This window comes from Phyllopteryx taeniolatus, chromosome 15, assembly GCF_024500385.1.
Source record: "Phyllopteryx taeniolatus isolate TA_2022b chromosome 15, UOR_Ptae_1.2, whole genome shotgun sequence".
Taxonomy (NCBI): domain Eukaryota; kingdom Metazoa; phylum Chordata; class Actinopteri; order Syngnathiformes; family Syngnathidae; genus Phyllopteryx; species Phyllopteryx taeniolatus.
This window is the reverse complement of record NC_084516.1, coordinates 14086242-14102835: the sequence shown is the minus strand read 5'-3', so window position 1 is coordinate 14102835 and position 16594 is coordinate 14086242. Positions and strand designations below refer to the sequence as shown.

Sequence of the window (16594 nt, the reverse complement as noted above, 5' to 3'; positions counted from 1 at the left end):
ACTCCTTGCCAGTTATAGAAAACGCTTGATTTCAATTGTTGCTGCTGAGGATGGCCCAACCAGATATTAGGTTTAGGCATTTTTAAGCATTTTAAGTTCCCTTGCGTTATATTTGTCTTATATTTACATTTGGTTGATGATCTCAAACATTAAAGTGGGGAAACTATGCAAAAATATAAGAATTTGAGAATTTTGTATATTCTGAAAGATGGCTGCCAAGTACTATTTTTATTTTTTTTGTATTTGACTGCGCTTTGGCCTGTATAAATGAAGCTCTCCCTCTCACTTCAACATAGTTTCTTGGCACAAAGATGGCGCCAAAGCAATACTTTTATATTAGCCGGAGCTTTGCACAATAACAAAAAACAATCAGCGGATATGCAGGGAACAGTGTCGCCCGAAGTCAGTTGGGATAAGCTGCTGCAGCACATTTGCGACCCTAGCGAGGATAAGTGGTATAGAAGATGGATTGACAGTCGAATGGATAGTCATGCTAGTCATGTATAACCCTGCTGTTTATTTCATTCTGTCCAGGGGTCACCTATTAAGGTTATTTGATTATTTTGTCATTAAAATGTGCGATTATAATCAACTCTGAACACTGTAATTCAGACCATAGAGCTGTCCGTATCGGAGAAGGACATCGAGAAGGAGCACCTGGCACAGCTCCGACGCTGGAAGGAGACCCACGGGGACCTCTACCACAAATCCCCACCCAGGATGCACGGCGCCAAGGCCGTCATGGCCGCAGAGCCGCCGGGCCGGCAGTATCTGAGGCAGCGGCCCACCATCATCGTGGAGCCCCCGGAGGGAGACGACGCCAGGGACACTCGCAAGCCCAAAAGGGAGAACCGGAAGAAGAGCGTTCTGCCACCCCGGGAGACAGATAATGCTCCGCCGTTTCTCCTGGAACCCTCGCCGCTCCTGCAACCAATGAGCGTGCACGCGTCCAAAGAGAGTGTGAGCAGCACCGAGCATGACACCTATCTGTACCACGGTGAGCATACCAATCATTCCGTAACGGACTGTGAGGTTCCATTGAAATAGATTTTCGTAAACGCTCATGATTCTTAAAATTTGTAGAATTTAGGCAAATTTACTAACGACAAAAGTTTGGAAGATCTGTGGAAAGCTGTTTGAGCATTTATTCAATATCCTTGATATCCATCTTAAGGTCCATTTACTAGTATAGTGTTTGTCTTTACTAGTAAGTGTAGGGTAGCGTAGAGTAACGACTATGTTTGACTGGTAAGTTTTTTTTTTCTTCCCCCCACTACTGTCTTCCACTACTGTATGACATTTCTGAAGTGAAGTGCTAGATGATTAGTCGTAGACTAGTATGCCAAAGTTGTCATATCAGTGAGGACAAACAATGTACTTGTTCATGGACTTGAAGTTGGATATCAAGAATGTTGAATGAATGCGCTACGGGCCGAGCATTCATTTGTGGTTATACTAGTAGGCCAAAAGTGGCACTAGGCGTGGAAAGATCGTTACAAGACAGACAGTCATTCTACTACTGCATCATAGTTGTTCTACTAGTGCGCTGAATTGTCTTATTAGTGATGACAAAGAGCATACTAGTATATGAACTTTAAGATGGATATGAAGGATATCGAACAAATGCTCAAATGCCTTTCCATTCCCATCTTATGATTGTAAATGTGAAATTCCCCCAAATGAACTGCAGGTGGCGATGACAATTAGTTTGCACTTTTTTTTTCTGAGGGTTGATCGAGGATGGAGCAGCAATGGTGTGCATGACTTAACAATCTAACTGACTTTAACGGCTACTACATTTACTCTAAAGAAAGCAGTCTGATTAAGTCCAAGCAGATAATGATAAGGTTACTCACCGGCCACAACATTGGGTCCATGATCTTATAAGATCCACTGCATGAGCATTTTTAACAAATCCTGCATTTACAAAGGGAATAATACTCTTGTTTGAATGGAGAAGTTCTCATAATGGATATTATGAGATTTTGCATTTGTACCTATTGTGTTCATGTGTGCCCATGCACTACACCAGCAAATCTTATTGGTTCTACTTTGCCAGCCTTGGTGTCAGTGTTCAGTCTATGAACAACTGTTGTATATCTATGAGTGCACAACACCTTCACACTACTTTGATTCCACCTCTTTTAATGAAGGAAACTTTGCTCAAGGACATTGTTGTCCCACGAAACCAAAGATTTTTAGGTTGGGTTTGTTGTCTCTGTCAGACAGGGAGTGTTTATACTTTATTCATGTTGGGGATAAAATGAATGAACGGGAATAAAGAAAATCAGCCATGCTGGCACTAAAGACTTTGAAAGACTATCACTGGAAAAGAAATAACACTCCAGCATTGGGAGATTGTTGTTGTTGGTGTGTTGCAACCACAACCGGTTTACCGCTCCCTTTTCTGAGCCAGATATGTCAAAGTTTGTGTATTTTTTAAGTAAAATTCGAACACAAATGCAGCCCATTGAATGTACAAATATTTTTTACAATGATGTGGAAGCTCAAACTCCATTTAAACGTTTCTTTTGCACTATTAGGAGGAAGAGCAGTTTGAAAAAAAAAAAAAAAAAAAAAGTGAGGTGAAATACTAACAATACTACAATGATTGATTATGATATGGGATAAACTTGTTTCGAAAGCGTAATCCATTTTTGCCTGGAATCAACTTTATAAAGCTACACCATGTTGGGTATTCGAACATTTCCAATGTGTCTTCTGTGTTTCTCTCAAACAAAAAGTTTTCACAAAAAACTAATTGAACATTTTAGAATTAATCTATGTATTTACTGGGTGGCCGAGTGACACCTATCCCAGGTGACTGGGCAAGCGGCTGGGTACACCATGACTGCTATCAAACTCCAGGCCCGGGGGCCAGATCCGGCCCGCCACATGATTTTATGTGGCCTGCGAAGGCAAATCATGTGTGTCAACTTCCATGATTCTTGTTAAAAGCTGTACCAAGATTTCAAATTGTCATATTTCGTAAATAACATTGAGATATTGCAAGCATTTTTGTGTTACCAAATATGAACAATAGTTGAAAAACCCATTACCCTTGATTTCTGATTCCAAAACTGGTTTATAAATTTCGGGTGTAATTATATGATGAGGTGATTCTGCTGTTAGGCTATTACAGCTGAACAGGACCAAAAAAAAATGATGAGGTGATTAAAGACTTTGATGGTTTCACAGTCATAACGGCCCTCTGAGGGAAACCGTAACTACAATGTGGCCCGTGACAAAAATGAATTTGACACCCCTGACATAGACTAACTAGTATTCACATTCACACCTATGGACAGTTTAATCTTCAGTGAACCTAACATGCATGGTTTTGGAATGTGAGAGGATGCCGCAAACTCCACACAGGAAGTCTGGAGCCAAGACTCAAACGCCAAAGAACTGTGAGGCAGACGTGATAACCACTAGGCCTACCATGCTGACCCATTTTCGAATTCAAATGAAGAGCACTATATTGTCTGTAGATGGCGCCACAGAGCTGTTACTTAAACGTTTTGAGAGTACAAGAGCACCCACTAATGAATGATTAAGACATTACAAACTTGTGCAATACAATAATCGACTGCTTCAATCAAGCTTTGCCTTTGTAAATTAGTGTTTAAAAAAAAAAAAAAGGTGTGAAATCCGTCTATGCAAGTTTTTTGGAGCGTGATTTGATTGTGGAGACTGCCCACCGTCTCTACACAATGACTGCATTTAATCCTAAATTAAGACAATGAAACAAGAGCAAAATGGCACACTCCCACAGAGCAGACACAACATTCAATAATACAGTACTCCCTGTGTTCGTTAATATTCACCCGCCGCCCTCCCTCACCCTTGCAGCAGCACACTTCCTCAGACACCTGTTTCTCCGGCTCTTTCAGCTCGGCCAGGAATTAGCATCTCAAATGGGGGAGAATTCCCACAGCTCCATCCATTGCGCCTCAATCTTTGCGCCTTTTTTGCCTCACTTTTACATGACTAAATGATGAAGATCAGCTGCAGTCTGCCTGAAGACCCGTGTCTTGAAAATCAAACTTTATTGGTCACATACATGGTTATACAGGTGCTTCATATTAAATTAGAATACTCTAGAAGTTTATTGTATTTTAGCATTGCAATTCCAAAAGTGAAACTCATAAATTAAAGATTGATTTGCCACCAAAAAAAAAATACTTTTCACCAATTCCAACCTCATTTCCATATTAAAATCCTAAAATTTTGACTCTTTGTTATGTCCATCCATCCATTTTCTCTACCGCGTATCCTCACTAGGGTCGCGGGCTCTTTGTTATGTAACATTCTAATTTCTTGGCGATGGTAGAATGTGAGTTTTCATTAGCTGTAAGCTAAAATCATCAAAATAATAAATAAAATCATAACATAGTTTGTGTAGTAAATCTATGAGTATTTGAATTGAACTACAGAAATATATGAAGTTTTGTAATTGTAATTTTTGAGTTGCACCTCTTTGTGGCCCTTTGTGTAGTGAAATACTTTGACACGTCCAGCTAGTAATATAAAAGATGGTATAAGGCTAATAAGAACAAAAGGTTTCAAAATGTGCAGGTTTAACAATTCAAAATGAGGTGTAAAATAAATTCAAAGTTGTGCTCTTGTGCCTTTTAAAGTCATACATTCCAGAGTTACACAATCCGTCCATTTTCTATACCGCTCATCGTGTTCAGGGTCACAGGAAGCTGGAGCCTATCCCAGCTGACTTCAGGCGAAAGGTCACCTACACCCTGGACTGGTCGCCAGTCAGCCACAGGGAACATATAGAGACAACCATTCACATTCACACCAAATGGGAACTGAATCCACGCTGTCTGCACCGAAGTTAGGCAAATGTACCACTACACCATCAGTGATTTACACACAAAGATTTTGTATTGTAAATATTAAACCGCTTTAGCATTTAAGAGCCCCCACCGTTTTCCAAGCAGGTTGGGGGGGGGGGGGAAGTCACTCCTAACACACCCCACACCATCGGAGAATCGCTCAGGATAATCTTTTAGTAACATTTAACAATTGGGCCTTTGCTAACTTTGATTGGAATTGGGGGCATGGGGGGGATGCTCATATTTTGCCCAATTATTAGTGTGTACGTATGTACCCTGCTTAAAGCATCAATAATACAAGGGAATGTGCTTGTGAGCTCTTCAAGTTAAGAAAATCTACCTGCATGTCATCTACATGTCATCAAAGGGTGAGTGCATTTTATTATTATTTTTTTTTACATTTTACACTGTTACTTAATGCTTCTTTTTACACTTATAACAGCAGCCAGTGTATAAAATCTGACTGCACGAATGTTAGGTGACTCCCCTTCAGCAATCCGTTTCACTTATATCCTGCTATGCATCATCAAGGGGTGAGTACACCATTTATATTGTTTTAAAATGTACAGGCATTCATTTATTTGTATGTTTTTTTACTTAGGTGTTAACATGTTCCTTAAAACATTCCCTGTACAGTTTTAAGGTTTTAGAATGGTGACAGTTTGACCCCATTTGTGGCTCTATAGTCACACCTTTAAGGAAAGGATGAGTGGAAGTTTTACAGTCATAACTTAAACAGCTGAAGAAAAGTGTCTTACGAGCATCATGGAACCAACTCTGTTAATCAACATTGCATTTTAGTTACTTATACCTCAAAGCAGTAATGTAATGTAGCAGTGCCTATTTTGTTTGTTTGTCACTAATTTCTCTCTATTTATAGTTTGAGTGTGTGTGCCTTGTTGGACATTTTTTCATTTGTCATCTAGGTCATTTCAACAAGAACAGTCCCCTTGATTCAACCTTTGTGGATTTGTTACTTTGTTTGTATTTCACAGTGGTTTAAAGTAGCACTACATAAAAAATTTTTATTGAAGTTTTCTAATATTTTGACCACCTAACATACTGTAGCTACATAACATCCCTGATAATCAACATAGTCTTCTATGAATACCTCTGTCAGTGCCAATCCAAACTCAACATGTAATGTGTGTTGTTTTGACTGGGGGTGTACGGGCGGTATCGTAGTGGAGGCGGCCATATGTGTGAAGCGTCTAGGAGATTAAAGACTGGGCTTGTTGAGCTGTAAAGCTCGTCTCGAGCTTTTGGGTAACAAAGTTGCACCTTTTATCCCACCAGTGCCCTCTCCATGCCCTCTACCCAAAGGGGGATTAGAAGGATGGAGGTTTGGGACACAAAACAAAAACCCAGTAAGAGGCTGGTAAAATCTAATCTTTCTTCTTCTTCCATGTGTTAATATGTGATTGTGTGGAATTGTATACCACTACAGAGGAGCCTCAAACACCCTAAATGCCCAACTATTTGGAGTTAGAACAAAATGTTCTGGAAAATAGGACTTTAGAAGTCAAACAAAAGATGGCGTTCAAATCATCATCTCGTAACGTCCGAAAATTTTGTTTCCAGCAACTAAAGCAGGGGTGGGTAGAAAACCTCTGTGCCCAAGGGCCGGATTAGATTTTTAAATCAAACACATCAGCCAGGTAATTTGCTGATGAGGTTTTTTATATATATATATATATATATATATATATATATATATATAAATAAAAAACCTATATATAAATATATATAAATATATATATATATATATATATATATATATATATAATTTTTATTACGATAGTAACAATATTTTAAAAATGGAAATAAACATGTTAAGTGTGTGTGTGTGTGTTTTTTACTAATACATACACTAATACATTTTATTTGCAATAAATCAATTATTTAATGAGAAAAACTAATTAATATGAATTAACCAATTCAAGGGGCAACGGCAAAATTAGTGGACCAAATGTTGCAGGCCTATTGATAATGTACCATAATTTCTCGTGGATAATGCGCATCTTTCCCCCCCCAAAAATTGTCAAAAGTCAATTGTGCGCATTATACATGGGTATAGGGGCAAATGGAAAAAAAACTTTCACATTTTATAAATGTATGCTGCCATCTAGTGGTTATGAAAAAGCTGTACACTTTCATTCCAAAATGCCACCGCCACCTAGTTGTTATAAAAAAGAGTGTAGCCTACACTTTCATTCCAATATGACAGGGGTACATATGACTGCATATATGTACAGTTGTGCTCATAAGTTTACATACCCTGGGAGAATTTGTGAAATATTGTATTTTTTTTTAATATGACTGATGACTGAACAACAACCATCATTAATTTCTTTATGGTTATGTTTTGTTTAATGATAATGCTGTTCTGAAATGCTTGACCGTTTACTTTGAATCCCATTGAAATAAAAATTTCACCTGGTCCTTCGTGTTTTCTTTAAAGAATTGAACCCATCTTACAAATTCTGCCTGGGTAATCAAACATGAGCACAACTGTGTGATTTCGAATTTACTAAATAAAAGTAGGGCTGTGAATTTCAAGATAAGAGCAAGTCAATTAAAAAAAAAAAAGGATTACATGTTCAAATAAAGTGCTTAACTTCAGAATAATTATTTGAAAAAAAACTAACAAAATACAGATAATACTTAATGTTTTGATCAGATGGGTAGAAGCAAAATAATGCATTGAAAAAATCCATTGTACATAGGTAGAAGGGTTTTCCAGAATTTTGAGGTCAACTTTGGGGGTGCGTATTATACATGGGTGTGCATTATACATGAGAAATTACGGTAAATGCTTGGAGGGCCTTATTAAGCAGGCACCCTGGACCATAGTTTCCCCACCACTGATCTTAAGCCGGGGTGTCAAACTCATTTTAGTTTGCGGGCCAAATTCACCCCAATTTGATCTCAAGTGGGCCGGACCAGTATATCCGTGACCTTGTAAGCTATAAATAACCACAATTTAATGTTTTACAATTTTTGGGGGTGCATATAATTTCAACTACATGTGGGAAAATATTCAATTCACATTTATTGATTATTATCTTGTTTCAAATCATATGAGCCATCTCAAATGTGCAATTTCAACAATATTATTAATCAGTGTTTTCATTTAAAGTTGCAACTTACAGATCACAGTAGATCTACAAACAGTACCTTTTATAAACATTAAAAAACTTAAATAGAAATCATTTGAAATGTTTAAATGTCCACATCCATCTGGAACTCTTGAAAGGCTCACTTTACTCATCACGCCTTACAAACTAAAGTGGGAACTTTTCAGAATGAAGGTGCAGTTATCCCACAGGTGAACAGGCTAAAGTGCTCTGCCTCGCTGATCTTTTCTCTCTCTCAGCTTCATGCATGTGACGTCACACGACTCACAGCACTTCCGATTCTACAGTGTTTGTGTCAAAATAAAAGCATGACTTTCAAAATAAGAGTCTCTATGTATACATGAATTAAAACATGCCTGATGGGCAGAACAATGCCCGCGGGCCGTACGTTTGACACCACTGATTTAAAGGATAAGTGTGTTTTGGTTTTTTTAGTCATGCCAGTGACTGACAGTACTGACTTCCATCCATCCATCCATTTTCTGAGCCGCTTCTCCTCACTAGGGTCGCGGGCAGTACTGACTTCCATTTAACATAATTCTGAACACAGCCATATCCCCAGTTATAAGAGGGTGTGCACACTTGTACAACCACTTTATCTGAGTTGTCTATTTTGACTTCCCCTCTCAAAGAATTTTTTCCCCCCTCAATTAAGGTGTGCAGAATATAGGTCACATTTAATAATGGGGGGAAAAAAATATTTATCCTGCTTATTTTTTTATATCACAGAAACATTTCTACAGGGGTGTGTAGACTTTGTACAACCCCAATTCCAATGAAGTTGGGACATTGAGTTAAACATAAATAAAAACAGAATTTTTAGCAAATAATCAAGTTAATGATTATTTGCTAAAAACAATCAAGTTTATCAGTTTGAACATTAAATATCTTTTCTTTGTCGTGTATTCGATTCAATATAGGTTGAACAGGATTTGCAAATCATTGTATTCTGTTTTTCTTTAACACAACGTCCCAACTTCATTGGAATTGGGGTTGTAGATCCACTGTATGCAGTGGTTACTCGTCTGCACAATTGTACGACAGTTTCGAATGTTACTTAACTTACTTAAACCTCATTGAACAGATTGTGTTTCAGTGTATTTGTATTCATTCAAAGTCTTTTCAGTGACTGCTTGAAGAGAACAAAAGTATTGGGACACCTGGCTATTACACCTACAGGAAGGGAAAATGAAAAAAGTATTTTTGTTCTAGTTCATCCACAAGGTATTTGATGCTGGAAGTTCTTCCACACTTCATTCATCCAAGCATGCCTCTATGGACCTTACTTTGTGCCTCGGGGCATAGTCACGCTGTTCACACGAATGACGTGCATGTGTAACTTGAATAGTCAGACCTGGCGCTTCATTTGCTTGTACTACTTTTCAATGTTTGGTCAGAAAACACAAATTGAAAGGAGAGTTGCACGTGTGGGAGAGGAAGTGGAGTAGCAGCACAGGTCAGGAGTGCCACAGATGCTCTTTCAATGCACACTGACCAGGAAGCGTGTGTGTCCTTTAATGGTTTTCCCCAGGATAACAGTAGTTGGCCATGCGTATAGTTGAATGTCAGCTTTTTTATATATATATATTCAGGTTTGTGGTAGGATATGAGACGTCATTGCCAGGATCTCCCTCCTTTTATATAAATGATAACTTTTTTCTGCTTGGCACACTGTCCAAAGTTCTTGTTCTTGTTGAAGCTCCTTGAAATAGTCATCTGCATTAGGAAAGCATGTGTGCAACATTCAGGGCCCGCATTGAAGTCATAAAAGTGCAATTAGACATTAACCCTCAGGCTCTATGCTAGACATTTGAGTTCAACTTGCTTCATTTTTTTTAATCCATTTTAGCTGATAATGCAAATTTAATGAAACTTCCTGAAGGGTGGGGATTTTTGTCTGATTTTGTAATTTCTAACTTCAGATATTTCGATTAAAAAATTATATTTTGTTTCAAATAAAGTTTCCCATTTTGGCCTTATCGTGGTTAGTTTTGGATAATCGAAACAAAAGAAAACTTTTTTTTATTATTTCCTTGTAATTTACTGGATTCTTTCATACTATATGAATAAAATGTTTCATTCTAGACTCAACACTTGAAAATTAATTTCATGTAATATTCTTAGTTCCCCAAAAGAGGCGTTTAATAGCTTACGACACTCCAATGGGGGAAAGGAATTAAGTATTTTGATTTTAAGAAGTGGCGATATCCTCTGCTATCTATGAATTTAAGAAGTAGAAGCTCTCTCTGCTGCCGACTGTACTGTTAGCAAAATAAGGGGGAAAAACAGCTTGCTTTCCAACATGCACATTGAGCGAACAAACTGGAATATGAATTGTTGCACACAATGAAAATGAATTGATATTTTACAATTGTGACTAGACCTGATGTTAGTGAAACACTATGCCGTAAAAGCAAAAAAATAAAAAACATACAAAATCCTAAAAATTACAGACTCTGTCTGTTGGTGGACAAAAAATGGCCACAAAAAAGTTGTAATGCTAATAGAAGATACTAACAATTATATTTTTGTTTTTGTTTGTGTGTCCTACAAAAAACAACATCCATTGTATTTAGTTTCACATTTGAATCTACTTTGAAGGTTTTCTTGTCATACCCAGACTGATTAGAAATGGCAAAGAAGTGAAAAATGATAACAGCCAGAGAACCATGCAGTGTAGCGGTAAACCACAGAGCACAGAAGTCCAATAACAGAACACCGCTCGGGTTCTGGTCGGGGGGGGGGGGGGCGTTCCTCCCAATCACGCCCTTCCAGATCTCACTGTCATTGCCCACATGAGCATTGAATTCCCCTAGCAAAATGATGGAGTCCCCAGCGGGAGCGCTCTCCAGCACCCCCTCCAAGGACTCCAAAAAGGGTGGGTACTCTGAACTGCTGTTTGGTGCATAGGCACAAACAACAGTAAGGACCCGTCCCCCCACCCGAAGGCGGAGGGAGGCTACTCTCTCGTCCACCGGGGTGAACCCCAACGTACAGGCGCCGAGCCAGGGAGCAATAAGTATACCCACACCTGCTCAGCGCCTCTCACCGTGGGCAACCCCAGAGTGGAAGAGACTCCAACCCCTCTCGAGAGGACTGGTACCAGAGCCCAAGCTGTGCGTGGAGGCGAGTCCGACTATATCTCGTCTGAACTTCTCGACCTCACACACCAGCTCGGGCTCCTTCCCTGCCAGAGAGGTGACATTCCACGTCCCTAGAGCCAGCTTCTGTAGCCGGGGATCGGATCGCCAAGGTCCCCGCCTTCGGTCAGCGCCCAGCTCGCACTGCACCCGACCCCTATGGCCCCTCCCACAGGTGGTGAGCTCATGGGAAGGGGGACCCACGTTACCCTTTCGGGCTGTGCCCGGCCAGGCCCCATGGGTGCAGGCCCGGCCACCAGAGCGCTCGCCTTCGAGCCCCACCTCCAGGCCTGGCTCCAGAGGGGGGCCCTGGTGACCCGCGTCCGGGCCAGGGAAACCTGAGTCCATTTTTTTTGTCGTCATCATAAGGGGTCTTTGAGCCGTGCTTTGTCTGGTCCCTCACCTAGGACCTGTTTGCCATGGGTGACCCTGCCAGGGGCATAAAGCCCCAGAGAACTTAACTCCTAGGATCATTGGGACACACAAACCCCTCCACCACCATAAGGTGACTGCTCAAGGAGGGGCGCGTCCAGAGTGGTGTTGCAAAAATATTTTTCATTCCACTGAAGAGTGCACAATAGTCCACTATATAAAAATCCCTATGCAGTGATTCGTGTGTAAGGAATGAGTGAAAAATTCCGAACACAGCCTCTATGTGCCCTGTGATTGGCTGGCGACCAGTCCAGCTCAGATAGGCTCCAGCTCATCCGCGACCCTAATCAGGACAAGCACAATAGAAAATGGATGGATAGTTTCAGCATGTCTTTTTAAATGTATTCACATTTTAATCTACTTTATAGACATCCTTGCACTCCCTCAGGAAACATTTATTATCTTCTTATTATAAGTTTAACTATGCTTCATGAAACATTGGATTAACAAACATGGCATGTTTTTGGTTTCCTGCAAAGTGATGGTTTTGGAGATGTGAGGTTTCCGCCCAACGCCGGCATTTAAATTTGTTTGTAAAAAAAAAAAATAAAAAAATCTAAGATTGTTTGCTTGGGGGGAAAAAAAGTTATATCCAGATTTTAAATAAAATAAAATAAACTTGAATGTATTTTTAACTTGTTTCACTGATTAAAATGCTATTGGACAACATTTAGCAGCCTCCTATTGACACATCCTACAAAGTCAACAGATATCAGGTTTTCTCTTTTCTGGGGACCTTTGTATGACCCCAGAGGTGCTGTTTTTACACAACACCCTCCCCACCCACCCCTCTCAACTCTCCTCTTTTAACTTTCAGCATCACAATTCACTTGGTTTCTGTTCCGATATTGTGTGTCCAATCAATATTCACAGTTGAAGTCCTGTATTTGGTATGTACAGCAACCGATTCACTTCACTACTTGATGTACTTTAATAAGACAGTGAAAACTCTTTTGTCTGTTCAAAACATTTTTTTCTCATTGGAAATAAAAGGAAATAGCAATAGTCAGTTCCATTGTCAATCTGTTGCCATAACAAAAACTTTGTTTTACTATACAGGAAATAGAAAAAATAGAAACAAACATGGGTAAACTGAACTTGTATTTTTAAGCAACATTTGAACCTTTCTACTTCTCTTACAAGTGTAAAACATTACTATTATGTTACTATTATGAATAAAAGTTCAATTGCAAAGGTGCACATTCTTAACTGTTTAAATGTAAAAAGAAGTTAACTGTAAAACATAAACAACAAAACGCTCTGGCTTCAATGGAATAACAAGTGACGGTCACAGACCCTCGACACAAGAATTGAGACAATCTCTGCTTTTTGGAATAAGTGTGAAAAAGCAAAAACATGCGCACAATCCAATGCTCGCTGAGCTAAGGTCTCGAGGTACGGTGACTTCACACTAAGGTTTTGTGCGACTTTAGAAGCAAAAATGGTACAACCAAGGGCCAGGTTCCACTGTAATGTTGAAACTTTGGAGAATGCTTTTGTCAGGAGCATGAAATTAAGAGTGGTTAACTTAGTTTTCCACTTCTGTGACAGTTAAGAATGTTTACATTTTGCTCGTAAATATCTCGTTTGACCTGCATTATGTTTCCATTTATTCACATGGGCATTTTTTTTTAAGATGAGTTGTCTTATCTGTATTAATTATCCAGTCTGAGGGAGACTGTTTTTGAGCACTGGTTTTTATTGCGGCTCATGCAACATTTTATTTATTACTTTTTGTGTATGTGTTTATCTCTTCAGTGGGGATGTTTGTGAGCTTGCAAGTTTTTGCACTTATCTCACACTGATCTGAAGCCACTTCCTGCCATTGTTGGGTCACATCCCCACTGTCTCCTCTCTTCCCGTCCATCCAATCCCCCTCCATTGGTGATGAGGAAATGGCTTGGAGAGGATACACAAAGAGTGCTGAGGAAAAACTGCTACTTTAAAAAAAAAAAAAAAAAAAGCGAGAGTCCTGTTCTGGCGCTGATAAAATTTGATTAGACTGAAGTTGGGCCAGGCAGTCTGCCTTGTGGCCTGGTAACAGGAACGGCACCATTAGCTGGCCAGATTGCTAACACCAACAAGACAAGAATAATAACAAAATTTGGGTTTATCCAATTACTTTTAACCCTTTATCCGCCAGGGAACTATATAGAGAAAGGAGGCACTCAAACTAACTACTGGGAAATCTCAAACTATGGCAGGAGAACCCTGTAATTTCCAAGCTAATCAATGGTAATTTTAATGAATTGAAAACTATATTTATAATGTATACTATCATGTACATTAATATTACCAGTATTATCATATTTTATTAAATAATAAAATATACTAGAAAAGTATGTTATATTAGTATATAACTATTGGAAATATAATGAAAATGGTTTAAGCATTTGAAAAAGTGCTGCAATATTTTTACGGGTTACAATTAATGATTAAAATGTAACCAATATAATTCATTCATAGAACAATCATTTAATTATACATTGTTATAATTAATTATAGTGATCATTATGCAATATTTCTAGGGAGGAAAAAACAAACTTTCGTGGTGCCTTGAGATACAAGTTTAATAAGTTCTGCTACCACGCTCGTAACGCAAAACACTTGGATCTCAAATCCTCATTCCCCTTTGAAATGAATGGAAATTCCATTTATCCCATCCAGCTTCCTCAAAAACAGCAACAGAAATGTTTGCAATGTGTTTTTTTCATAAGAAAAATAGCAATGTATATTGTACTTTCTAACAACATACAGTAATGATGTTATTAAACAGAATGTAAAGAATGAAAACAGTTTTTGCTTCCGTTCAATAGACTTTGTGCTGCTCCTTCTGGTTTGCGTGCCTCGACCATTTGGAGGCAGTATAATACTGAAATAGATGCACGTGAACAAGAGTTTAACAATTGACTCAGTAAGCTGCATTAGTACAAGTCATTTTTTTGCAAAGGATAACAAATATATGCCTGTGAGAATTGTTATGTTGTCTGTCTACATGTATTACTCCACCGTTTGAGTTCAAACATCCGTTATAGGGTTAGGGGGTTAGAGTTATAACACCATGACACCAATGCTATTTGTTATCGCATCTATGGCGTTTTGACATTGTTTGTTAGCATTAAGCTAAACAGACTTTATTACTTTGTTTTATGCTTTGTTTGACAGAAAATTGCAACTGGGAGTGGCAATAAACAGCTTGAAGCCTGTTTTTGAGGAATTGTTCACTATCTGCCAAATTGCTGCTTATTGTGAAGTGTGAGGTGCGTTCATTGCCAACATAGAGCGCTCAAATCTCAAGCTTTTGCTTGAAAGCTCAAAGCAAAAATTCAGCCGACGACTGCTTGTAACTCAAAATTCGCAAGTTAGGGCACTCATGTCTCAAGGCACCACTGTAATGAAAACGGGCTTACGTACTCTCATGAATGTCTAAGGTTAAAATGTGGGATTTTCAAATATTTCATCAAGTACATTTGTGTAAAGCAAACACTTTAAAAAAAGAAATCGTATGTCAGGTCTTGTTAAATAATCTGGGAAAATAATTACAGCCGTAGAGTGTTCAATAGTGATAAATCTGGCTTCTGAAATACATTAGGTTAGAGCACAGGTGTCAAAGTCAAGGCCCGGGGGCCAAATCTGGCCCGCCAACTCATTTTATGTGGCCCGCGAAAGCAAATCAGATGGAAGTTGACACAGATGATTCTTGCTCAAATTCTCATATGTAATAAATAGTATTATTGAGCTATTGCAAGTTACTTTTACTGTTTACAGTAACTAAGTTGAACAAACTATTACCTTTGACTTCTGATTTCAAAACTAGGTATCCATCAATTTGTTGTGTGTATGTAATAGTATAATGAGGTGACGAAACAGTTATATGGTTTCGCAGTCAACGGCCCTCTGAGGGAAACCGTGATTACAATGTGGCCTGTGACAAAAATGAGTTTGACACACCTGGGTTGGAGGATTACTTTTACACATTTTTGTGTGTGTCCAACCAAGGGATGTACGTGTCATCACAGGCTGACTTCATGGCCTTATAATTGAAACTAATGACAAAAGCACATGGGAGTCAAGACCTCTGGGTTTGAGGTTACAATAGCTTATTGTGTTTCAGCCAGTGCTACACACTGTGCATTTGTGTGTGTGTGTGAGTGTGTTGTGTGTGCGTGTTTGTGTTTGCGTTGGATCCAGGGGTGTATTTAGTGCAAGTGTGTTCTTATGTGTAAGCCTTGAAACCGAACTCACTCAAGTTTTAACATCTCTGAATTTTAAACGGCCGCAAAGGTCCATAAAACGGTTCATGTTACGCATGGAGTCGCACACTCAAAAGCTTCCTAAATCCTGCAGAGCATTTTAAAATAATTCACACACTGTTTGGAGTATTTCTTTGTCTCACTTTCCCACAGAAATAATGTTGTGGCCTGAAAGAGGTTTGCTACATAAGAAACCATTCTATTTTTTTAATTTAGTGCACAGATTCGTGCTTGCACTATATTAAGTCGAGGATTAATCAAACAGAGTGGAAGCTCTGAAGTCTGTTCGACTTTGGAAAAAAAATGTTTTATATGAACTACAGTGGTACCTCGAGTCGACTTACAAGTGACCCTTACGAGTTTTTCAAGATACAAGCCGTCACTCGTCCGATTTTTTTTTTCTTCGTTTGGTTTTTGAGTTGTGAGCAAAAAAAAATATATATATATATTTCACAAATTCTGCCAGGGTATGTAAACTTATGGGCACAACTGTACATATATGGAGTCATACGTACGTACCCCTGTCATATTGGAATGAAAGTGTAAGCCACACTTTTTCTATAACCACTAGGTGGCGGTGGCATTTTGGAATGAAAGTGTACAGCTTTTTCATAACCACTAGATGGCACCATACATTTATAAAATGTGGAATTTTTTTTTCCATTTGCCCCTATACCTATGTATAATGCGCACTATTGACTTTGGACATTTTTTGGGGGGGAAATGTGCATTATACACGAAAAATTACGGTACTTATCCACAGTACAAAAAAAGCATTAACT

At 38.9% G+C, this 16594-nt stretch overlaps 1 protein-coding gene across 8 annotated transcripts in view; it reads left to right on the top strand.

The window, feature by feature from the left end:
• The window catches only part of LOC133465306 (TBC1 domain family member 10A-like), a 47292-nt gene that overhangs the window by 12145 nt on the left and 18553 nt on the right, over positions 1–16594 (top strand). For 7 of the 8 annotated variants that reach the window (XR_009784594.1, XR_009784595.1, XR_009784596.1 and 4 more), the window contains exon 9: positions 613–997. Coding sequence is in view for 5 of the 8 variants with exons in the window: in XM_061747967.1 (XP_061603951.1) it covers positions 613–997 (385 nt within the window). In the remaining 3 variants the exon portion in view is untranslated. Of the gene's footprint in view, positions 1–612; positions 998–14724; positions 14766–16594 lie in introns of those variants that run through there. The other variant, XM_061747970.1, reaches the window with a different exon arrangement.